The 26,752-nt window shown below is 36.4% G+C and overlaps 1 protein-coding gene across 11 annotated transcripts in view; it reads right to left on the reverse strand.

Annotated features, from left to right (window-relative positions):
• The window catches only part of CAPS2 (calcyphosine 2), a 57,276-nt gene that overhangs the window by 27,339 nt on the left and 3,185 nt on the right, over nucleotides 1-26,752 (reverse strand). For 5 of the 11 annotated variants that reach the window (XR_007153844.1, XM_047865838.1, XM_047865840.1 and 2 more), the window contains 8 exons: nucleotides 25,803-25,909; nucleotides 20,371-20,420; nucleotides 18,418-18,463; nucleotides 17,803-17,976; nucleotides 13,332-13,454; nucleotides 9,965-10,032; nucleotides 5,833-5,952; nucleotides 960-1,034 (listed from right to left, as the gene is read on the reverse strand). Coding sequence is in view for 10 of the 11 variants with exons in the window: in XM_047865838.1 (XP_047721794.1) it covers nucleotides 960-1,034; nucleotides 5,833-5,952; nucleotides 9,965-10,032; nucleotides 13,332-13,454; nucleotides 17,803-17,976; nucleotides 18,418-18,463; nucleotides 20,371-20,420; nucleotides 25,803-25,880 (734 nt within the window). In the remaining variant the exon portion in view is untranslated. Of the gene's footprint in view, nucleotides 1-959; nucleotides 1,035-5,832; nucleotides 5,953-9,964; nucleotides 10,033-11,571; nucleotides 11,646-13,331; nucleotides 13,455-17,802; nucleotides 17,977-18,417; nucleotides 18,478-20,370; nucleotides 20,421-25,802; nucleotides 25,910-26,752 lie in introns of those variants that run through there. The other 6 variants (XM_047865837.1, XM_047865841.1, XM_047865839.1 and 3 more) reach the window with 6 other exon arrangements.

The raw sequence follows: 26,752 nt of genomic DNA on the forward strand, positions 1-26,752 counted from the left end.
GGAGAAAAGGCTTTACCTTACACTGATATGAATATAGATATATTACAATTTAGATCACTATTTTGACATAGAATTTTAAGATAAAGTGAAAAAAATTTTTAAATGTTGACCTTGCAAGAAGCCACTCAAGGATAGACATTTTCATCTTTGCCATTAATAGAAAGTTTAAGGGGCTCCTGGGTGGCTCAGTCAGTTAAGCATCCAACTTTGGCTCAGGTCACGATCTCACGGTTTGTGAGTTTGAGCCCCACCTCGGGCTCTGTGCTAACAGCTCAGAGTCTGGAGCCTGCTTCGGATTTTCTCTCTCTCTCTCTCTCTCTCTCTCTCTCTCTCTGCCCTTCCTTCCTTGCTCATGCTCTGTCTCTATCTCTGTCTCTATCTTTGTCTCTCTCCCAAAAGTAAACATTAGAAAAAAATTTTTAACGAAAAAAGAAAGTTTAAAATCACTAAACAAACATGATAACTTTTAAAAACACACTTCACCTTTAATATACACAAAGAACATCAGCATTTTGTATGATTGGAAGTTTATAAGACAGAGATAACATATGTGAGAATCATCTTTCTTCTCACTTTCCTGTATCTATCAATAATCTACTAGTGATTTAAACCATTAAAGGAAAATCAAATAAAGCAGCTTACATAAAGGTTAATTTTTAAATGGTCTACCATTTTCTACTAGTAGTATATATCATCAAAAAATTCATTTCTAAGTTTCTTTTCGAAAGACATTTTAAAATCACTTTTTAAATAACTTCTAATTAAAATGTCTTATTTGTAGGTTCCTAGTTCCTATAATTTTTGCAACATACTAATATATATTACCTAAAATGTTCATTCTACATTCACATTTTTTATTTAAATGTGACAAAACTAACTAATCTCATTATTCTTATTTCTATTTGAAGAGACTATGTTTTACAATTATAGAATTAGAAGTTTAATAAAATCACAATTACCTTGATATGATCCTACCATCAAACTGTACTTTGTGGGAAAGCATGTTTTCAGTTAATGTAGAATGGGTTCTTATCCTGTTAAGAAATACACTGGTCAATAATTATTTTAAAGTTACTTACACGACACTTGATGTAAATGATGAAGTACGAGAAAAAGTTACGTTGATATTTTGAAACACACAGAATGAAGATGAAGTTATAACCCTCCCCCCCCCCGCCTCGCCCCGCGTTTTGAGTGCTCACTGAAGCCGACGACTCGGAGGAAATAACCCTGAGATGCAGTGTATAACACATGACTGACTTCTATTTGAATGTATAGTATCAAAGTGCTACACAAGTAAACAGCACATTTGTAACTGGTCCTACCTGCAGCCATTTCTAACCCTGTTCTATGCCTCCCTCCAACCATATAATTTGCTTTTTTAGTTTTTTTCCATTAGAGGTAACTAAGGGACAAAGTCCTGCCAATAACTTCCAGGAAAGACTTTCTTTTACCCTGGTGACAGAGTGTGGCATGGGAACAGTTCCTGCCTGTGAATGTGGCAGGGAAAAGATGCCAGCCATCAGGCAAGCATGTCAGAAAGGCCAATAAGATCTTGAGAAAAGCCAGCCCAGAGCTGCGTCATCACTGAGCCACTGGCCTAAAACCAACCACTACCTCCAGGCAACTGGTCATGTAAGAAAAATAAATCCTGACTTGTTTAAGTCACCATCCGTCAAGTTTTCAGTCACGGGCAGCTGAAAACATTCCTTACCAACATAACAGAATAATGGAAAAGGATGCTGGAAGAGGCTCCAGCCTTGCAAGAGGTCTAGCTGTAAGACCCCAGGCTGCTTATTTAATCTTATGGCCTTCATGAAGCACAAAATGACCTCACGAAGATTGCTAGTCCTAAAATTTTGTTTAATAATATGAAATAAAACCCAAATATCCACACTTTGGAACCTGTTACTGGTAATCTCCTTTATATTAAGAAATCTGAAAAATTGGTCATGTGTCTTTACTCTCCTTCCTAAATAATTTTTTGGCACTCCAATAAAACTGCAGGTGTAATGAAACTGCAATAATGTAAATAGTAAGTGAGTATATGAGTCATTGGGATCTTGAAAAGTAATACTTCAATAAAATCTAAGTCTCTGTGAAAGGTAAACAGGATACACACAAGAGCCTATGGACCAAAGGAGTTTGTGAACACAGGATGGAGCCATGAAAAATTGGTCATCTCGATTCAACTTAATCCATTAGTATTAATGTGCATATTGAATGCTCACTACATGCCTAAAAAAATTCTAAATGCTGAGAAAAAAACAGCAATAACAGCTACTATTTATTGAGAACTTCCTAGACATCAGTCACTATTAAAATCACTTAAATGTGTATTGGTCCATTCAATGCTTGCAATAACTTCATGAAGTACTATTATCCCATCTTACAAATAAATTTTACAGAGTCATATAATTACTGCATGACAGAGCCCAACCTTGCTCATAACCATTATATTAGATTGCTTCTCAAAGATGAACAGAATTCAATTTAACAGTGATAGGTTGAAGTAACAGCAGCTTAGAGTCTAGAGTCTCCGTGAAAAGATAAAAGAATAAAACATTTACATTATAAATGGAAAGTTCTATGCTAAGGTTTTAAGTATCCAATAAGTAGTACCAAACACTTCTACCCAAGTTCTTAACCAATACAAAATAAGAATCAGGCAGATGAAGATTAAAATATGTATTTTATTATATTACTAACTATATACTATTACTATATACTATATACTATATTACTAACTATATTACTAATTATATTACTAACTATATTATAGGACTAACCCACTCATTCCCAGTGGGTAGGGACCCTGCGAAATGTAACGCCTTGAGAAGCTTCTGCAGGCAGCTGGCTCCCAAGGAAAAGAGAAGAGGAAGGGCTGCCCTATACCTGCTATTCCCACTTCCAACTCTGAAGCAAAATCCTCTTCTCCTTCTCCAGGAAGAATGAATGCGGGAGGACGAAATCCATGAATTCAGTAATTCTAACTAATACCACTATAGTATTTTTCACTGAAGGAGGCTCAATCTAAAATTTATATTGACAAGGGCTGTCTGGGTGGCTCAGTTGGGTAAGCATCCAACTTTGGCTCAGGTCACGATCTCATGGTTCATGAGGTCAAGCCCCAAGTCAAGTCAGGCTCTGTGCTGACAGCTCGGAGCCTGGAGCCTGCTTCAGATCTGTGTCTCCCTCTCTCTCTGCCCCTCACCTGTTCATGCTCTTTCTCTGTTTCTCTCTTCAATAATAACATTAAAAACTAAATTAAAAAATAAGTAAAATAAAATTTATATAGAAGAGGAAAGGGCATAGTATATCAAGCCAATATTGAAGGTTTTTTTCTAATTACTCTAAAAGAAAGCAATACCAATTAAGACAGGATGATATTGGTGCAGAAATACACAATAGGGAGATGAGACTAAAGGAAAAGCCTAGACACCAACCATGCATTTATAATAATTTGATATATTAGGACATAAGCAGCATTATGAGTTAGAGGGACAATGAGTTTGTGATAGGTAGAGATTTCCTGAAGATACATGGGGCACTAACGATAAGTGGAAAGATCGGCAAACTGGTCTACATCAAAATTAGTAAACTCCTATTCAGCAAAAGACTTGATCAAGAAAATGAAAAGGTGACCATAGAGGAAGAAAAGATCTGTCCAACAAATATAACTGAAAAAGGACTTGTACCAAGAATATATAAATTAAGTTCCACAGATCAATGCAAAGAAGATAACCCAACAGACTCGAAGGGAAGATTCATGTAAGAGGATATCTGTTTCATACAAGGGGATACTGATAACACACCCATAAGAACTAAGATGAAAGACATTGACAATACTGAACACCAGCAAAGATGTGGTGAACCAGAATCCTCTTACTGCTACAGGTGGGAGTGCTAATTGCAGCCACCACTCTGAAAAACTATTTGGCGTTATTTTTTAGAGCTGAACAAATGCATACTAAATGGTCCAGCAATTCCACTTCTAAGGATGTACTGAGCAGAAACGAGGACGTATGTTCACCAAAAGGCATACACCAAAGTTCATGGAAGCACCACTCTGAAACAGCCAAATGTCCATCAACATCGTGAGTAAAAAAACCGTGGCATATTTATATACAAAGAAATACTGTACAGTGAGAATAAAAGACAAAAACAAGTAACAACTCATAACATGTTGATTCATAAACATGTTGAGCAAAAAGAACCCAGATACATAGTGTCTAAATTTTGTGACTTCAGTAAGTTTATAATAAGGCAGTTACCATCTATGATATCAGGACAGAGAGGTTACCCTGTTATGGTAGGGGAAGTGGATAGGCAGGCAAGGGGAGTTCCTGGGATGTTCGTAATGTTCTATTTCTTGATGTAGGAACTTGGGACCTGAGTATTGTTCACTTTGTGGAAATTCGTTTGCTGTACACTTAAACTGTGTACATTTTGTGGACATATACTTTATTTCAATAAAAGATTACTTTATAAAAAGAAACATTTAGGGGCACCTGGGTGGCTCAGTTGGTTAAGCATCCGACCCTTGATTTCAGCTTAGCTCATGATCTCACAGTTCGTGGGTTCAAGCCTGGAGTCGGGCTCTGTGCCCACAGTGTGGAGCCTGCTTGGAATTATCTCCCCTCCCCCACCCCGCCACTTGTGCCTCCCCCCCCCCAAATAAATAAATAAACTCTAAAAACACAAAGAGAAGTTTAGATGTGTTAGCTGAATAATGACCCTCCAGAGTTGTTCATACCCTGTACCTCAGAACATGTAAATATGTTACAATTACATGATATGATAAAAGGGACTTTGCATGTGTGACTCCAGACCCTGAGATGAGATTATCTGAAATTACCCAGCTGGATTCAATGCAATCACAAGTGTCTTCATGAGAGGAAAGCAGAGGGATACTGTGACTACAGAAGAGCTGTGTCAGAGTGATAAAAAACAAGAAAGACGAGCAGCCATTGCTGGCTTTGAGCATGGAGGAAGGGGCCATTAGCCAAGGAATAAAGGCAGCCTCTAGAAGCTGAGAGAGACAAGGAAATGGATTATCCCCTGAAGCCTCCAGAAGGAATGCAGCCCCATCAACACCTTGCTTTTAGGCCTCTGACCTCCAGAACGGTAAGAGGATGAATTTGTGTTGCTTTAAAATACTGTGTGTGGTAATTTGTCACAGAAGCCATAGGCAATTAACACACAATACCTTTGAGTATTTAAGGTATGGAAACACCCTTCCAGAAAATAAGAATGAAACAAAAGAGAACAGTTCTAAAGAAGTACTTCTTGGCATGTCCAGCAGTCTGAAAATATGAAAGCATTGCTGCAGAAACTGTGGATTTTGTGTCTATTGATGCTGAAGCAAGCCATCACCTGCCAATGAAGTTGTTGACAAATTTAAGTGGACTGCACCCCAAAACTGTAAAAGCCCAAAGATTTCATAAGCTACAACGTAAAAGGCAAAATGATAATAATAATAATAATAATAAATGTTTAAATAATACTAACTTTGAATACATTATATCAATGAGATTCGGCATATACAAATGTCTCAGTTACTATATTGTATATTGTCACATATATTATCTCCTAAGGTTGTAGCTGTCATTCCTAAGTTACTAATAAAAACTCTAGAGGGCAAAGTATACCCCAATACCCTAAATTGGCAGAACCGAGATCTGAACTCCAAAAATTCCACTTCCTTTTATATAGAAAAAAGCAAATATAAGCCAATAAAAAAGGTCTTTTCAGTTAGACACATAAGTATATTTTTAAAAATTCATTTATAACATACTATATCCTCATTCGATATAAGTGAAGTCTTCTTACTTAGTTTCATGTAGCGTTCTTTTCCTAAATCGAAGAGGTGCCATCTTTGAATCTGGAACGATATGAATGCTTTCTTGTCTCTCGGAGGTTGAGTTTTGTTCTGGATCACTGATCACAGCCCTACACAGAAAATACAAAGTCTGACAATTCAGTGCGATAATGCATGACTCTAGCATTCACATATGTGTAAGCAGCTAGAAAAGCTCAACTACCAATGCAAACTTACAATTATATATTTGCCAGATACTGAATGAATAAATTTAATAATTAAAACCTACTAGCCATAAAAAAACAAACACTCCTATCAATCTTTTTCCATAAATATTATCTAAAAATACACTGAAATTTTTTTTTTAATTTTTTTTTTCAACGTTTATTTATTTTGGGGACAGAGAGAGACAGAGCATGAACAGGGGAGGGGCAGAGAGAGAGGGAGACATAGAATCGGAAACAGGCTCCAGGCTCTGAGCCATCAGCCCAGAGCCCGACGCGGGGCTCGAACTCCTGGACCGCGAGATCGTGACCTGGCTGAAGTCAGACGCTTAACCGACTGTGCCACCCAGGCGCCCCTACACTGAAATTTTTGAGAAAACTCTGAGCTTCGTGTCTCTCTTTAATTTTTTTAATGTTTATTTATTTATTTTGAGAGAGAGAGAGAGAGAGAGAGAGAGAGAGAGAGAGAGAGAGAGAAAGCACGAGCAGGAGGAGGAACAGAGAGAGAGGGAGACAGAGAATCTCAAGCAGGTTCTGTGCTGCCAGCACAGAGCCCAACTTGGGCGTCAAGCCCACAAACCATGAGATCATGACCTGAGCTGAAATCAAGAGTCAGATGCTTGGGGTGCCCGGGTGGCCCAGTGGGTTGAACATCTGGCTTCAACTCAGGTCGTGATCGCGTGGTTTGTGAGTACAAGTCCCACATTGGGCTTACTGCTGTCAGCATGGATCCCACTTCAGATCCTCTGTCCCCCCTCTCTCTCTGTCTCTCTGTCCCTCCCTTATTCATGCTCTCTCAAAAACAAATAAAATAAACCTTAAAAAAAAAAGATGCTTAACCTACTGAACCACACAGGGGCCCCCATGTCTCTCTCTTATTTTTCTTTCAACAAATAGACATTGTATTGATGACTTCTGAATAAAGATGTGAAGCAAAGTAAGTAAGCAACAATATGGATTTCTGGGGGAAAAGCATTCCAAGCAGAAGGGAAGATAAATACAAGGTACCTAAGACAGGAGTGAACCTTATGGTATGTTTGAGAACAGGGAGGAAGCTGAGTGGCTGGAACAGAATAGATAAGAGAGGGAGAGAAGCAGGAAAAGTGAGCCAAGGTCTAATGATGGGCAGATCATGTAGGGCTTGGGTAAACTATATTATTGACAATTTTTTAGCACACCTGATCCATATCCTTGCCATGGCCTCATTATAGGTGTACTGTACTTTCTTCCCCTTTAGCTTTGGGCTTAACCATTTGACTTCCTTTGGCCATTATATAGAGCTGCATGGCTCTGCTGATCTCAACTAAACTAACGTATGTAAGTGTGGGTTGTTTGTGGATCTGCTTGTCTAGGATAATCTTGGCTAAGTGGCCCAGGTGCATTTGCAGAGTCACGTTCTTCTTAAGACCAGTGGGTGGGCCAAGCTGTGTTCTCATAAATATAGTGAAAGCACAAAAAGGCCAAGTGGGAACACATAAGGCTTCCTAAGTCCTAAGCTCTGAACTGAGACCAATGTTTTTATTCATATGTAACTGGCCAAAGTAAGTAAAAAGTAAGAACCACTTGGCCAAGCCTAGCTTGGACAGTTAATCTGAAGATACATGAGCTCTAATTAATTATTGTCTTAGGGGGCGCCTGGGTGGCTTAGTCAGTTAAGCATCCAACTTGGGCTTAGGTCATGATCTCACAGTTCGTGAGTTCGAGCCTCCCTTCAGGCTCTCCGCTGTCAGGCAGAGACCCCTTCGGATCCTCTGTCTCCTCTCTCTCTGCGCTTCCCCCGCTCATTTGCACTCTCAATAAATAAATAAATAAATAAATAAATAAACAAACAAACAAACATTAATTATTGTTTCAAGCTACTAGGTTTTGTGGTGATATGTAATCAATACATAGATATTACTCTGATGTGGAAAATTACTGGAAGGTTTGATCTGGCTTGCTTTTTAATAGACTTACTCTGGCTCCTGGGTTAAGAATAGACCAACAAGGGGCAAATGGAGACACAATGAGTGTAGTTAGAAAGTGACTAAAATAATCCAGGAGAAAGAAGATGACAGTGTGAGCAGGGATGATGGCAGAAGGAGTAAATTTATTGTGAGGGTGGAAGTGAGAGTGATTGCTGACAAACTGAGTATAGGATTTGAGAAAAAGAGAGGCATCAAAAGCATCACCAAGATTTTAGGTCTAAATAACCTGAAGAATGGAGCTGCCTTGGAGGAAAATTAAAGAGGATTTGGTCATGGGGAAAGGGAAGGAAAAGAACTTCCCGGAACCCAGATTGGCAAACGTTCCACTGCAGCCTTAGATTAGGGAAGCATCAGCGTATAAATGGTTTTTAAAGGCATGATACTGGTGAGGTCACTTGGGAACTACATGTAGAAAAAGTCCAAGAATGGAGCCCAGTGTACTCCCACATATAAAGGCAGGGGTGATGAAAAGGAACCAGGGGAAAAGACTGAGAAGGAGCAGAAGGGAGAAGGAAAACTAGCCAAGTGTCGTGTGTAGGAAGCCAAATGGGAAAGAGAAAAGTATTTCAAAAAAGGAGAAAGTTTCCAGTGGAGAAAGACATTGCTGGGTCAAATAAAGGAGAACCGAGCAATCACCATTAGTGGAACAACATGGATGCCACTCGTTATCTTATGAGGAGATGTGGTGGCACAGTAAGGGTGAAAACACCGACAAAGTGAGTTCAAGAGATAAGTGAAGGAGGTGCATTGAAGCCTATAAGAATAATTAATAGGGGCGCCTGGGTGTCTCAGTCGGTTAGGCGTGGGACTTCGGCTCAGGTCATGATCTCACGGTCTGTGAGTTCGAGCCCCGCGTCAGGCTCTGTGCTGACAGCTCAGAGCCTGGAGCCTGCTTCCGATCTTGTGTCTCCCTCTCTCTCTGCCCCTCCCCCGTTCATGCTCTGTCTCTCTCTGTCTCAAAAATAAATAAACGTTAAAAAAAAATTTTTTTTAAAGAATAATTATTTCAAAACAAGTTACTGAAAAACATGCACGTAAAAATACCTTTCTCTCTGCCATCTACACAAGCAATACTTTTTTTCAAAGCTAATCATAAGTCTCTCTCTCTCTCAAAAATAAACATAAAAAAAATTTTTTTTTCAGCTAACCAAAAGTCCTAGTTCTTTCTTGAAGGCATCCTAGACTATTCCGCCTTTTCTGAAATCCTGCCATATTTACATATTATCATGCAATTTGAAACAGCTGTGTTTAACCTTTACACAGTTTTCTAAGAGTTATGAAACTGGAGATTAAGTTTAAAATTTCTAACGGTCCCACAGTTTCCAAACTGTACACCAAGTCACTCTAGGGTGCCACAGAAAATTCATAGGGACTACGTGAGATATTTTTAATTTTTGAGGGAAACAGTGATACTTAGTATTTGTTGGATGCTACCTGAACTACTAGCTCAAGGTAATTCACAGTTTGAACAAAAGATCATGTTACAATGATGTCAAAACGTTGCAAAGCAGGGTTTTCTACAGTTGCTGTGATAAATAGTAAGTGCCATGTGCAGTCAAAAGTGAAGGTGACAGTATCCTACACATTTCTAAGGTTTGAGGGATTGGGCAGTGTCCCAAAAGGTACAAACAAGTAATTGAGGCTATTTGAGAATGAAATAAAAATATTTTTTCTTTCAATTTATGTGTATTATTTTTTCAAATGGCCATTAAGTTGTAATGAAGTAAATACTTAAGTTATTTAGATAAAAATACTTAAAAATAGAACTGTTGGGTATTTCTACTGACTTAGGAATGCTATGAAAAACAAAATCACTAAAATACTATGAGTGCAGTGAACAGAGAAAGTTTGAGAGCCTCTGAGATAGCCACTTGCTGATTGACTAACAATAAAAAAAATTAATGAAAACTTTCTGAATGGATTTATATTACTCATTACTAACTCTCACCCACCTAGATAAGTGGTCTATCATCACTTGCTCTGCAACAGTCTGTTTCTTCTTCTCTGCAGCCACAATTTCCTAAGAAGAGAAAATTTCTTTTTAATTTCATTGTCCATAAAATAGAACAATACTATAGTTAAGACAAGAATCCAAAATATATGTTAAATTTCCAACTTCCTTCTTAAATATAAATTACTATATCCATCACTAATAAAAGAATCCTAATTATTTAATATAAAAATACCATTTATTTCCTAAAAAGTGATACACTTAAATTTCTGTAGAAATCATCAGAGTTTTCCATGCACAGCCTCTGAATTTCATGGAGCCAGAATAAAGGAGGAGGAGATTATTATAACCCTATCCTTGACAGATGCCCTGTAAAAGGCACTTTAACCTGCTCCAAGAATACCAACCCTGACACAAAAAGAGTTTGTTCTAAAACTGTAAGTAGTAGATATGAAGCTAAAACTGAATTGGAGTCATTCAACCTTATATCAAAAATCTAAAAATAAATATTTTTAAAAAGCCTTCCATCATTAAAAGGATAATAATATTTTCTATGCATATAATCCATTACTCAATTGCTGGTTTGATTAAACTATCTTCACACTATTTTTTGCTCTTCCAACTCATTTGAAAATATTTTTACTAGGGGCGCCTGGGTGGCGCAGTCGGTTAAGCGTCCGACTTCAGCCAGGTCACGATCTCACGGTCCGGGAGTTCGAGCCCCGCGTCAGGCTCTGGGCTGATGGCTCAGAGCCTGGAGCCTGTTTCCGATTCTGTGTCTCCCTCTCTCTCTGCCCCTCCCCCGTTCATGCTCTGTCTCTCTCTGTCCCAAAAATAAAATTAAAAAAAAAAAAAAAAAGAAAAGAAAAGAAAATATTTTTACTATATTTTAGGTTATATGAAATTGAAAGATTAGTAATCATTCAATTCCAATTAGATTATAATGTGACTATATTCACTAAAATGTTTCTTTTCAAGAGTAAATAAAATAAGCTAAAAAAATTAAGGAGTCAAAATAAAGCTTGTTCTATTTTTACACTGTAAATTACTGTCATCTCCCTTGATCACTCTAGTAAATGGAATCAAGTACAATAACATTCCTTAGATAGAGGCTTTGTAACCTTAGGGAGAATGCTCCATTTGAAACTAACGCAAAATTCAAATAAGAATGACTAAAGGCATATCATAGAAACTACTAAGAAAACTGGAAATTTGGGCACAACTATTTAAATATTAGTCTATAGTTGAATTTCATCTTTTTTTTTTTTTTTTGGTTTGGTAGAACTTAAGATACAGTTTACACATCCAAATACGCCCCATATAAAGTTCATGTCATTTAACATAACTGCATCTGGTGTTATCTAAGCTCATGACAATTTATAATGACTTGTTTAGTAATCAATGTCAAACAGCAATTAAAAAGTTAGAAAACTTGTGGTAACTTACAGGTACAGCAAAGCATGTTTTATGTCTAAGGGGGAAGAAAGTGAACACTGACTAAAACATGAAATTATATACAGAAAAGGTCAGCCAGAACAGAGGTGTAAAACTCAGAAGCAAGCAAAAGAGGTGAGATTAATGAGTAGAAAGCCCATGCAGAAAGCCCACCTTGAGTGTTGACATTTATGGAGGCTTATTGTAGGAGAGGTTAGAATCACCCTCAGGCACACTGATTTAGAGGCCTGTGTAAACAAAAAGCAGATCAGAAGCAGAAGCCACACTGATTCAAAGGATCTGATGTTGAAAACTGACTAGCAAACTAGAAGAGATGGATATAAAAACCACACAGGCTCACTGCTTCTGTTGTTGAATTAAGTGGTTAAAAATTAAAATGTTTCCACCTACATTTTAAAAATAAATCAGTACTGGGGCGCCTGGGTGGCTCAGTCAGTTAGGTATCCGACTTCGGCTCAGTTCATGATCTCACGGTTCGTGGGTTCAAGCCCCGCATCGGGCTCTGAGCCCATCCAGCTTAGAGCCTGGAGCCTGTTTCAGATTCTGTGTCTCCCTCTCTCTCTGCCCCTCCTCCACTCGCGCTCTGTCTCCCTTTGTCTCAAAAATAAATAAACATTAAAAAAAATTAAAAATAAATCAGTACTAATTTCAAACGCATTCAAAGTGTACTCACACAAACATTTCCTTGGGCGGGTGTGGGGGTGATGATAAATGCCTGCTACCACAGTGAAGTAAAATGTATGTGATGCTGAATTTAGTGAATTAAAATGATTGTGAGTAAAAGAAAGCCACTAACACCCAGATGGCTTTGGATGAAATCAAGAACACTCAATAGGCCTTAAGTATCAGTAATACTCATTTCAGGTGTAACTGCAGGAACATATCAAAGTAAGCCTTATCTGGGATACTGTTTTGTCTTATAAAGCAGCCTTTTTTAATTTTAGGATAATCCTGGTAAGATTCCTTATTCTATTAAACATAAATATCTCAATAATAATAGGCATATAAAATAATGTTTATGTTGTTTTAGTAAAAGAACTATAGCAAATAGTAACTTGCTCAACCACAGAAAATAGTACATAGTTCGGAGACTGATTACACCTTGTTGTCAATTCAGAACATACTAATTCCGGATGATTATAATTCCAATAAAATATATATTGACTTCCCTCTCAATGATAATGATAATGTAACTGGCTAAAACTGTAATGTTTTACTATATTTAGGTTATTTAAGCCAGAATTTTCCCAACTTTGGAACCACCACACACTGGTATTTCATCAACTCATTACTAATATGTCTAAGATATTAATCACCTGGGGGTGTCTGGGCTGGCCAGTGGACTCCAGCTTCAAGCAGCTTGGTCTGATTACCCCAGGACACTATAGAAATGTCATTATCTATTTGTATCAGACCTGCCCTAAGCGATCCTCATCCAACAATCCAAATGATTTTATAAAAGATGCAATTTAGAGTTAATATTGAGAATCTAGAGCTTTGCTTCCCTTTTCCTTAAAAAAAAGAATAATTACTTGATTCCTGCCCTTTTCCTTAACGTGCTGGAATTTCTCTAGTCTTATTTGCTTATCACTTTCAAAAAACTAACTAGGTTACTTTGGAGGCAGGGGTGATGCTAAATTAAACCCACTGACAAAAACAGCAGCCAATTAACATTTTTAATAGCATAAACTAAATTTTTACAAACTCTTAAAGATTCAAGACTATTTTTCCACGGTAAATATACCAAACAGCAACCATTGGTAAAAATAAGGACTCGATTTACTCATTAGTGAACATCCACCTCAGTCCAAATTCAATTGTTGCAATTATTTATTCAGTTTTAAGTCTGGAAAATCTTGGAGGGCAAATGAACTTAATGGGTTAACAAGTAAATAAAAATACTGGTAACTTACGGCATCAGACTTCCTCATACACCATGGTGCATTGTACGGGATGTCTGCATAACCCTGCTGTAAGAGGGCCTTCCTATCCAGAGTTGTAAGACCATCAATGATGGCTGCTTCACCTTGTACACACTGCAAGTGAAAGCAATAAATAAACTCATGAGAGTTTGTACTCAGTTCACATACTTGGCATATTTGTTTTTAACAAAATAGAGTATTAAATCACCTCTGAACATGTCAATAGTTATTTGTGTAGCAGTTAACAGTACAATCTCTGACAATCAGATCGCCTATTTGAATCCAGTTCTTCCACCTTCTAGCTAGATGACCTCTCTGTGCCTTGGCTTACTCATGGCAATGGGAATTATAACAGTATCTACCACACACACACACACACACACAGATTAAATGCCCAACACCTATAAAAGTATCTGATATAGAGTCAGCATTAGATACAAAGTAGCAACTATTATAACTATTATTGTCCATTTGAGTCTTTGTAAAGTTAATAAAAATGGGCAATGTCCACTCCTTCATACAATGAAATTCAGAAGTACTAAGAGATGGGGTTTATCCTTTAAGGTAAAGGATTCTCTGGGATCCTAAAGATAAACACTAAATTTTTTCTCTGAATATAAGATGTACTTATATTCCCTTAACAACAACAACAAAAATGTCCCAGTGGGATAGCAATTGCCAAAAACATAATAGATTTCAAGAGTTTTTCCTCCAGGGTTTGTTCTCACTTAAATCCTTCTCGAAAGGTCACACTCCATGTTCATACTCTACTCTGTCTTCATGACCTTTGACTACTACATGAAATCTTATACATTTGTTTGTGAATTATTGCCTGCCTCTCCTGCTAGACATTCCATTAGGGTGGAACTGTCTTTTCTATTGCAGTATCCCTGATGCCTGAACAGGACCACACATTGTGAACACTCGATATTTATTCAACAAATGAATAACACATCTTATATAAGTATTAACTATTGGGAAATCAATTTATGAGGATACTTTATAATTTTATTTATTTACCTGCTAATATATTTGTTTTTCCTGCATAGTGATTTATTTTAACAGGCATCAAAAAAGATGTTTAGCATTATATAAGGTAAATTAAGCTGATTAAATTAACAGATTATGTTCAAGTATAAGCAAAGGTCTGCACTAAGTTTAGACTGAAAAAAACTTTCAAAAGATTTTTACTTATTTTGTTTCAGCTTATTTTTATCCTTTTACAAAAGGGAAAGGGTGACATTTCCCCCTTGGTATGTCAAATTTAACCTCCCCAGACCAGACTTCCTGGTGGTCTTCCCTCCCCTTCCAATTGTTCAGGCCCAAAACTTTAGAGGCATCCTTCATCATCTCTTTCTCCTAAGCCTGCAACCAAACCATCAACAAATATTCTCAGCAAATATTCTCAATTATTCAAAATCTACCCAGAATCTGGTTTCTCATCATGACCACTTCTTATCCAACTCTGCTGCCATTGTCCTCATCTCCTGTGTGGCTTATTGTGACAGACGCCACAAATATCTTTCCGCTTCCAGCTTCGCCCCATTCTTCACCAAACCCATCCTCAACACAGCAAAGGCACTTTCTGCCTCAGAGTAAAAGGCAAAGTTCTTACGTGGTCTACAAGGCCTCGCAAATCTGCCTCCCCGCCCTCCCTTAACTCTCTCCTCATCTCTCCCTTCCTCTTCCTCCTCTGACCACACCATCCTCCTTGGTATTTCTTCTTTTTTTAGTGTTTATTTATTTATTTTGATAGAGAGAGCCAGCATGGGAACAGGCAGAGAGAAGAGAGAGAGAGAGAGACAGAGAGAAAGAGAGAGAGAGAGAGTGAGAGAGAATCACAAGCAGGCTCTGTGCTGTCAGCACAGAACCTGACTCATGGCTCAAACCCACAAACTGGGAGATCATGACCTGAGCCAAAATCAAGAATCAAAGGCTTAACCAACTGAGCCACCCAGGTCCCCCATCCTCCTTGATATTTCTTGAACACTCTATGCTCCCTCCTGCTTCCTGACACTCAAGAGTTTATTCTGAGTGGCTTGTGCATCACCTCTTGTGCACCAGTCGTGTGCTGAAATGCTACCTATGGGAAAGATCTTCCCTGGTGATCCTGTACAAGTTGCGATCCCAACCTTGAACCCTGGTCTTCCCAGTTCCCCTCCATCCATAGCATTTATCACCATCTGTCAGGCTAGATGGGTTGATTCATTCATTCATTCACTAATATTTTTTTCTTGCTAAGTCCTTCCACGATGATATATATTCTGTAAGGGCAAAAATATTTGTTCTATTTACTGACTTAATTACTGTTTTCTATAAAATTGAAGTTTAATGATTTTCATGCTTTATTTAAAGATATTTCATTATTTAAAATATAAGTTCACATTTTGGGAAATAATTTGACAATAAGGATTCATCAGCTTTTTACACTAAATGGAAGGAAACTCAACAAAGGAAATCTGCCGTTAAACAAGCAGAGGGGAACTTTTATCTTACTGTTTAATTAATTATCTGTTGACTGATAATATCAGTTTGACTAATGGGTGATTACGACCTTTAGTTATTGTCCTAGGTCCTAAATAAGTCTAACTTTAGCTTTTTTTTTAATCAGTAAAAAGAATCAATTTACATGTTGTTCCCTACTTTATCAAGAGGCTTACATTTCTGATATCAGAGAGCCCTTCTATTTCCAGAGATTACTATTCCAATGCGAATTAATGTAATTGTAAACAGTTTTACTAATAGCCCATGTATACAGCAATTTTGATTTTCGTAATGGCAAAAATCTAAAAAAATATCAAATAAGTTGTTCGAACCCTTAAGTACAAAATTATTATGTATAGAAACCAGGTCTTTTTGCAAGACTATCAAGAACACATGAAATAATAATTGTATACATTTATATGTAGATTTTAAAAATCAAAGCAAAACAGAATTTTTTTCCAAAAGAAAATATGCATATGCTGGCTTCTATAAAGTTCTTTATTCATACTATAAGTGTTTACCAAACATATGGGAAGCTTTGCAAGAAATATTGGTTCCTCTCTTAACCAAAAATAAACAAATGCCCTCATCTGAACACATGTTCAAGGAAATCAAAGCTTCGCTTGAAAATATTTTAAACTACTTTGCTGCAGCAAATAGAGCATGAGCTTTTAGATATCTTCAGTCTATTTCCCCAACACTATTACAGTGATCTAAATATTACATGGTAAAACTTATAAATAAATGGCCGGATGCTACAGGGCTGTGAAATTATCCTGCCTATGATTATAGACATTAGATTATTACATTTGTATACATCTGTTTGGATCTGGGATATGTGTCTTAACATAATAGAGACAAAATAATCCCATAACTTTCGTTACTCTTTCCACTAAACACCATGTGATGTAGTAGTTAGTTCAAGATAGTTCCTACATGGATAGATGATATGCCATACCTACTCATAAATTAATCAATTCTTTTTACCTATAAAAAATGTTAAGCTGATACAATCATCAAACTTCCCTGAAAATACAATATTCTTACAAAAAGTTAACTATTACATCCAACTATTATCTCTTTTATGGCTAGTAGTGTCATAAACAATGTTTCTAAACCTTTCTTTCCACAATTCAAGGTTGACCTTTCCAATATGCTTACGAAAAGCCATTAAATATATTATGGTTAGTTTGCTCTCATAGTCATGAATGGTGAATTTACATCTAATTAATATTAAATAAAAGCATAACTTTAGTAATTCATGATGTTAAAAAAACATCTCCCAACATGACGCAGAAGAAAATCACGGAGTGATGACAGTTTTAGAATAAAATAGGGTCACTGTCACATCTGTAATCACTTTTCAACTTTAAAATTTAGACTGTGAGGGGCATCTGGGTGGCTCAGTCGGTTAAAGCGTCCAACTTCAGCTCAGGTCATGACCTCACAGTTCGTGAGTTCGAACCCCGCGTCAGGCTCTGTGTGAGAACTCAGAGCCTGGAGCCTGCTTCAGATTCTGTGTCTCTCTCTCTCTCTCTGCCCCTCTCCATCTCGTAGTCTGTCTGTCTCTCTCTCTCTCTCTTTCTCACAAAATAAATAATTAAAAAACAATTTTAATTTAGACTGTGAGACAAAGAGAGTTCAGGATAGCTACATCAAAAACAGCTTTGTGATATTGTCTTATTTCCAATCCCAAAATAATGAAAACTTCTAACAGAGAAAAGATGACTAGGTCATCTGGCTAGAGTTTTCACATTTGAAAATGATAAATAATAAACCCTTAGAGTAGTTATTAAGAATAAACTAGTTAATGCAAGCAAAGCACTTCAAATAGTCCCTAGAACACAAAAACAAATGCTAGCTACTATACTTACTGTGACTAACAGCAAGACACCCCAGACAAAAAGACTTCTCTGATACATGGAATTTCTTTTTTTTTTTTAATTACATCAGAACTTCATGAAGTCTCATACAATATCTTGTCATCTACCTTGTTTCTTGGAGACTGTTGCGTGACACCTGGTTTTGGATTTTCTGCATTTCTCTGACTGTACTGTTTATATCCCTCTTTCATTTCAGTTTTATGTTGCTGATATTTTAGTTTATATTTGCTTATTGGTCCTGGTAGGTTTTCAGGTATTATGTCTTGCTCCTAGATGTAAAAATAAAAAGCATGTTATCCACCAGAAAAAAAAGAGAAAAAAATGAAAATAATTATTAATTTTCCTTATTAACATACACAGGTTTATCATTTACCTGAACATTTATGCTTAAGAAACAGATCATTATGATCTACATGCTAAACAGAGGTCATATGTAAAATATTTCACTGGTACAGCATCACTGAGCAACCAAAGCAAGTGGAACTGCTCAGGATGGACTGTGGTCGTTAAGTACCAGGAAGCTTATACTTTGTTTCCCAGCTGAAGATCAGTCCTGGTGCTATGAAACTGGTGGGTTAAAATGAATATGCGCAGTACTAAGTGGGATATATGAAAAGCCATCCTAAAATAAAATTAAATAACATTTATTATGGGCTCTATGCAATATTGTGTCCAAATGTTTTTTATAGTAAATACCAAGTAAAAATTACCTCCTCATCAGAGTCAACAAGGCTTCCCAAATCAAGTCGTGGAACCCTGAAAGAAATAATCTATGCATCCCATTACTTTTTAAAATGAGGCTTTAATAGTTGCAAGTCATACATGCTGCATCTTATATAAAAAAGGTACACTAAAGCCAGTGGTGTGCTGCACCTACCAGCTGTGAGAGGCTTGTGTTACATAAAGGTTCAGTAGTTTTTGAGCTAGTTGTTAACAAAGCATTATTAAAGATAAAATTATATAAGCTTCTAATTAAATAAGCTATATTAAAAACAAAGGTCATGGGGCGCCTGGGTGGCGCAGTCGGTTAAGCGTCCGACTTCAGCCAGGTCACGATCTCGCGGTGCGTGAGTTCGAGCCCGGCGTCAGGCTCTGGGCTGATGGCTCGGAGCCTGGAGCCTGTTTCCGATTCTGTGTCTCCCTCTCTCTCTGCCCCTCCCCCGCTCATGCTCTGTCTCTCTCTGTCCCAAAAATAAATAAACGTTGAAAAAAAAAATTAAAAAAAAAAAAAACAAAAACAAAGGTCATAAATACTTGAAGTCATCACTTCTTAATGGCTTTACTGTGCTTCACTATTATCTATGTTCTAGAAGTTATTTACACCTATGGTATTTGTGTGGTAGTATAACGGTGTGCATCTCTTTCCAAGTCTGGGTTCAGTAATATTACACATAGCTTGAAATCAGCCACAGCAGGATGATTGACACAGAAATTGGCAAATGCTATGAATCAGGACTTGATTTATTATTTTGTTGATTTCTGAGACTTAAAACAGTAGTGAAGAAAACATTAATGGTACAGATTAAACTTAAAAAGTGTATCGTATCTGTAATTGGCACATTACAAATAACAAAAAACTGAGGAAATATTGTACCAGAATTTGAAACTATTATTTAAGTCAACAACTAAATCACTCACATCACTTTACAATAAATGAAAATATCAACCAATGTTCATAAATTTAACTAATGGTTCGCCAGCTGCAGATACAAGAATTCAGCAGAAAACAAAAAGCATTCCGTGAGAATCAATTGGCTACATGGAATTTCCAAAGGAGAGTTTATATATTTATTAGTATTTGTAAATTGCCTACTATATATCTTCCATAGGAGTAAAATTTATAACCAACTTAAAAATACTTAAGTTTATGTATGATTAACAAGTAAAATTTTAAATAAACTTATAGTACACTTATAAACTTATAGTACTCAGAAAACCAGTTGTTAAACATTTAACATGAATGGGATTCATTGTCAGTACACACTGAATATATTTATCTAAGGCTTGCACCTACCTCTATTCTTTGTCTAGATGAGTACAGAGGTATCTGTTACGTAGAACCGCATGAAATTGCTGATACTTATTAATTTCATACGGTTCAGCCTAACAAATTACTAGGGTTTTAACTTCTATTATCTAATAAGTCCTGTAGTCTAAAATACTTGAAAAAAAAATAATAACCTTCCAAATTTTAAAAGGCAAAAATGTACAATATAAAACATGAATTAATGTAGTCCATCCAAACCTAAAATCATTTAAATAAGATTGACAAAATTGTCATATTTCTCAAGATAAGGTTAGGGTCACAGATACTTTTCATTAAATTCATTTTGACTATCCTAGTTTTAAAATTCAAAATTTCATACATTTCTCTTATAAATTCACTTAGCTCAATTTTCTAAATAAAACAATAGTTTAACTTTTTCAGGAAAATGTAAGAATATTAAAGAAAATAAAAAACAAGACAAGTAGTACCCTCAATCCTATCATCCTGCTTCCTTCCATTCTGGCATAGCAATTTTCAGGCCATCTACATGAATATCAATTTTTTTGCAATTCACAATCACAGCTACATATAAAATTTTGCTTTATTTTTTTTATTTGTTAACGTATTATATATGTTCGCCCATTAAATAGCTCAAATGTGAAGAAATGTGACTTACACAGGTAGGCAAGGATTCTGGATTGCCCGTGATTTGGAAGTCCGTCCTTGCTTTAATTAAAAGAAAAAATCAGTATGTATACACCCTTTATTTATACGTTAAAAGATAAGCAATGAGTCAATTCAGTAAAGCTGATTATTATTTTCTCAGTAAACTTCATAGAAGAAATATTTATTAAGGCTCTCCTTACTATGCTTGAGACACAGAAATAGGATGATAAGCAACACAGACAATCTTTACCCTCATGGTGCCCTGTCTGCTGGGGAAGACATTCATTCAAACAAACAATAATGCAGAAAAACACGTGCTATGACAGAGCAACTACATATAGCATGTGTACCCAACAAGTCTAGGAAACTGAGGACGTTTTTTCAAAAACAAAAAAAAGTAACCTTGAAATGGAACTCTGAAGGGTAAGTAGCAGTTAGCCAGATAAAGGCAGAAGGGAGAATATTGCTTTAGTCAGGAAACAACTCATCCTGCACTAGCCCACAGGCAAGAGTTAGCAGCTAGACAGGGCTGAAATCCAGAGCAAGGAGATCATGGCCAGAACTGTTCCATAATACAAGTCAGAGAACTTGGACCTTGCCCTAAAGGTAATGTGAAAACTGCAGGATTTAAGCAAAGAAGAGACAAATATATACATGTATACATTTGTAGATGTTCAGTATTATTTCAAAAAAATTGTGCAAAGACATGAAATTTACTCATGATAAATTGAGTGGTGAGCTCATGGTGGTGAGCTCAGCCACCATGGAATAAGAAATACATATGAGTCATAGAGAAATTCAAGTTAATAAGTGCAGCAAACAATTCAACACTTCTATCTTACTTCTTAAATGTTATCTAACTGGTCATTTTTGTGATACTGACAATAAGTATAGAAATTACATTCAAGGGGTGCCTGGGTGGCTCAGTCTGTTAAGCATCCAGCTTTTGATTTTGGCTCAGGTCATGATCTCACAGTTCACAGGTTTGAGCCTCGCATCATGTTCTGCACTGACAGCACGGAGCCTGCTTGGGATTTTCTCCATCCCTGTCTCTCTCTGCCCCTCCCTCACACTCTTTCTCTCTCTCTCAAAATAAATAAATTAAAAAAAAAAAAAAAAGAAGAAGAAATTACATGTAAGACTGAACTTCATCACTCTAATTGACCAAAGAGAACACAAATTCAATTCAGTATAAACTTTATTAATACGGCATTGTTTTAAATACTATCCTAATAAAAAGTTAAAATGCAGAAATATAAAATCACAAAATAATCAGTTAATTAGGAAAAAAAAAAAAAAATATATATATATATATATATAAAATAGTTGACCCTTGAGCAATGCTGGGGTTAAAGGTACTAACCACCTCCCCCCATACAGTCAAAAATGCATATATAACTTTTGACTCCTCAAAAACTTAACTACTACTAGCCTACTATTGACTAGGAATATAAAGTCAATTGACACATATTTTATGTTATATGTACTATATGCTACATTCTTACAATAAAGTTAGCTACAGAAAATGTTATTAAGAAAATCATACTGAATAGAAAAAACATTGTATTTATTGAAAAAATCTGCATATAAATGTACCCATGCAGTTCACACGAGTTAAAGGTCAATTGTCTATCTATAACACATACATCATAGCCTAAAGTAGCAGCACACCTCTATCGTGTATCAAAGATTGTCTTAATTGTACTTGGAAAACATCGTGATATCATCTAAACTTAGGAAGAAAATCTAAACAGAATATAACTGTAGTTGTCATAATTATCACCATCATTATCCCCCAGAAAGCCTTTTATTTTTTTTAATGTTTATTTATTTATTTTGAGAAAGAGAGAGAGTTCACAAGAGCAGGGGAGGGGCAGAGAGAGGAGAAAGAGAATCCCAAGCAGGCTCTGCACTGTCAGCACAGAGCCCAGTGCAGGGTTGGATCTCAGAAACCTGAGAGTATGACCTAAGCCGAAATTAAGACTTGGGCACTTAACCAACTGGGGCACATAGGTGCCTCTGCACCGTCCCTCCCCCCTCCCTCCCCCCCAGAAGGTGTTTTAATAGACCCCAGAAAGTGTTTTGACTTAAAGACAGTCTTTTAAAGTCATAGGCCTATTTTACAATGGCAGTTACCTTTCTTGTCTAATTCCAACAAAATTTTGCTAGCCAATCCAGAATGAAGGTAAATTATAGCTTATAAATCCCTGGGCCAGGAGTTGGCAAACTATGGTCCAGCTCTGTTTTATAAATAAACTTTTATTGAACCACAACCACATTGATTTATTTATGAATTGTCTATGTATTCTCATTACAACAGCAGAGTTAAGTGATTGCAACAGAGACAACAGCCCATAAAGCCAAAATTACTAGCTGGCCCTTTATTTACTTTTTTCTAAGTTTTTTATTTATTTTGAGAAGGAGAGGGAGAGAAAGAATCTCAAGTAGGCTTAGCACTGTCAATGCAGAGCCTGACACAGGGCCTGAAGCCACGAACCAGAAGATCATGACCTGAACCAAAATCAAGTTGGAGGCTCAACTGACTGAGCCACCCAGGGACCCCTAGCTGGCTATATCCTGTCCTTTTTTTTTTAAATAGACTTTATTTTTTTAGGAGTTTTAGGTTCATAGCAAAATTGAGTGGAAGATACAGATATTTCCTGTATGTCCCCTGTGATATTATGATTTGTAAGAAATATACATTTGGACATTCATATGACCAAAACAGATTTCTCATATATATTTGGTCTTGTCCAGTTCCTGGGTTACAGCTCCCAGAATCTTTGGAGTTTTCTCAAAGTTAAGAGAAATAAATGTCCTTTGTTATGTTAATGAGGTTGCTTTTGGAAAGCTCCTAAACTTGAGGGCTGGTTGCCAATAAAGCCTACCCTGTGATTGGAGGGTTGGACTTTCACTCTCACCTCCTGACCTCCAGGGAGTGGAGAAGAGGGCTAGAAGTTTAATTAATCACCAATGGTCAATGATTTAATCAACCTTGCCTATGTAATGAAACCTCCATAAAATCCCAAAAAGACAGCATTCAGAGAGCTTCTGGGTTGGTGAACACGTGGAGGTTGAGAGAGTGGCATGCCTAGAGAGGGCATGGAAGCTTCCTGCCCCTTCTCCCATACCTTGCCATACCCATCTCTTCTCTCTGGCTATTCCTGAGTTATATTTTTATAATAAACTGGTAATCTAGTAAATAAAATGTTTCTCTGAGTTCTGTGAGCCACTCTAGCAAATTAATCAAACTCAAGGAGGAGGCTGTGGGAACCTCTGACTTACATAGCTTGTAGGTCAGAAGTACCAGTATCGGAGTATCAACTCCAGCCTGTAGCCAGAAGCACAGGTAACAACCTGGGCTTGTTTGAAGTTGGAGAAGGTGTGCAGTCTTTAAAACTGAACCCTTAACCTGTGGAACCTGATGCTATCTCTGGGTTGATAGTGTCAAAACTGAGTTGAATTGTAGGTCACCCAATTGCGTCAGAGCATTGCTAGTTGAAGGTGTTGAAATTGAAACAGGGTGCTCATAACACCAAAAGACCCTATTGACCACACATATGCATAGCCTTCCCCATTATTAATATCCCTCACCAGCGTGGTACATTTGCTACAATTGATAAACCAACATTCACAAATCATCATCACTCAAAATCCATTACATTAGAGCTCACTCTTAGTGTGTATTCTATAGATTTAGACAAATTTGTAATGACTTGCATACTGTCTTTTTCCCCTTTTATTTTAAGCAACTTCCATGTTACTCCTTAAAATCATGTTCATCTAGTATTTCTCAATTGCTACATACTTTTCCAGTATTTTTTTCATTATTTAAAAAAACACACACTTTTAAAAAATACCTTTGTTTTCATCTGAGTTTTTCTATATTTCAGATTATTTCCATAGAATAGATTCCAGGGATTTTATTTGCATCAAATCACTTGAAAAATTTTATAGGTCAATACACACCACCAATCTTGTTTCCAGAAATGTGGTACCAGGTTTTTGTTTTGTTTTGTTTTTTGGGTTTTCTTATATTTGATTCTGTAGAATTTCAATTTAGACTAGTCATTTTCTAAAGAACATAATATACACATTACAATCAAATGCCTCTGCATTCCAGAAATTCAACTCCTGAAAGCTTTGCAAAGAGGTGATGATTTCTATGTAATATCCTGCTTCTCTAATTATTTCAAAAGCCAAAAAGTTAACAAAGCAGATTTAAAGACAGCAGCATGAGTCAATAAAGAAACTTTTGTATTTTCAAAACTCTATACACTAATTTTTCTAATGTCACTATTACAATGTAATTGAAATCAATTAATATAAATGATAATCAGTTAATACTGTGAATTATCATTGATGTTTTGGTCAGGTTTTTTTTATACGTCACTCTGTGCTCATCAAAAGTGCTCTCCTTAATCCCCATCACCTGTTTAAGCCATCTCCCCACCCACTTTCCCTCATGGTACCAGTTAAGAATGCACCGATTCTAAATCTGAGTATTTCAATATTACATTTTTCCTCTAATTTAATAGAGGCATAAAAGTATATCATGATGCTAATTTTCATTCCCCTGATTATCAGTGGGGCTGAACAAGTTTTTGTATTCTTATCTCCTACACATATTTCCCAGCTGTTGGTGTTTGTAATGATATCTGAGTAAAGAGCACAGATCTTGAAGTCAGAACTGGAGTTCAAAATCTTGGCAAGTCACTTAATCTCGAGGACCCACAGTCCTTCCACTTCTAAAAGTAGGTTAATAATAATACCTACCTCAAAGGTGTGTTGTAAGAATTAAGTGATATAAGTTAATGAAACATTTATCATGGTGTCTGGACAAGCAGTAGGCTTTCAATATTTAGAATAATAAGAATAAAGAAATATAAATATACATCACTTGTATGTATTTCTAAACTAAAATTTATATTTACCCAATTCTGTGATGGAAACAAGGGAAAAGTAGCCGTAAATTTGTGCTTAATCAATGATTTATATACACAAGGGTGATATTATGAAGGTTTACAAAGAATAAAGGTCTTAATAGAAGCCCAGATTCTCTTCTTACCTAACACAAAATGTATACTGATACTCTCTTCTTCTTTCTACTATTCTTATTTCTTACATTTTCTACAGATACACACAGATAATTTTTAAGATAATAATATGAAAACAATAATAATAAGCTTTATTTTTACAAATAAAACTAATTCAAGCAATGACCAAGTTTTCAATTGATTATCTTCAATCCTGGCCACTCACTTCTTCAAATCTAGAAAATACGGATTAAATATTTGTAAGTATAAGTAGTCATAAAAAACATGAAGAAAATGGCCAATGATTTAATAAATCATTTAATGAATTTAACAAATCATTTAGTGAATAATCAGGCAATTATTTAATGAATCATCCCACAAGAGGAAAACTATATAGCACACATACTTGCAGCAGCTTTCTTCCAGAGAATGGCTGAGTTTGACTCGCAGGAGAAGAAGCAACTCCTTTAACCTCTAAATCCATTCAAGTTCACGTATTTATCCTGCAGTATACTTTGAAAAGGGTAAAAACATACAAAACGGTCATCCTTACTCTAATTTTAAACAAGCCATGCAAATTGCATACTACTACTACATGGAAAGAAATCCTGTGGTTAATCATTCTTACTTCTTTCACTCAAATCAACTTTTTGTGGGTGAGTACATTGTGGGGCAAATGCTAGTCTGAATAGTGTTCCCCCAAAGATGTCCATGCCCTAATCAGTGGGCCCTGTGAATATGTTTACCCTATGCAACAAGGAGGACTTTTCAGATGTGATTATGTAAAGGATTTAGAGGTGTGAAAATTATCCTGGATTATCTGCAGGGCCCAATGTAATCATCAGGGTCCTTATAACAGGGAGCAGAATAATCAGAGTACGAAACAGAAGATGTAACAAAGACAGCACAGGTCAGAGAGTAGTGAAGATGCTCTACAGCTGGCTTTGAAAGTGGAGGGAGAGGTCATGAGCAGTCTCCACAAGTCAGAAGAGGCAAGGAACGAATTTTCCCCTGGAGCCTCCAGAAGGAGCCAGCCCTGCTGACATCTTAATGTTAGCCCTGTAGGACTCATTTTGTACTTCTGATATCCAGAACTATAAAATAAATAATAAATAATAAGTTAATTTATGTTGTTTCAAACCACTAAGTTTGTGGGAATTTTTCATGGTAGTGATAGAAAACTAATGCTTGTACTTCTCTACCCCAAAGTGGTATAAATTTATTTTCTTTACTTTTTTCCTAAACCTTTAGGAGTTTTGACTTTACCAGAGTAAGCTAATGAAAAATCTTGTTATGCAAACAGTATTCTTCAATACAAAGAATAGAGTGGATGGTCCAATTAGTAATTATGAGGTG

The sequence above is a fragment of the Prionailurus viverrinus genome, chromosome B4 (assembly GCF_022837055.1).
Source record: "Prionailurus viverrinus isolate Anna chromosome B4, UM_Priviv_1.0, whole genome shotgun sequence".
In the NCBI taxonomy this organism is placed as follows: domain Eukaryota; kingdom Metazoa; phylum Chordata; class Mammalia; order Carnivora; family Felidae; genus Prionailurus; species Prionailurus viverrinus.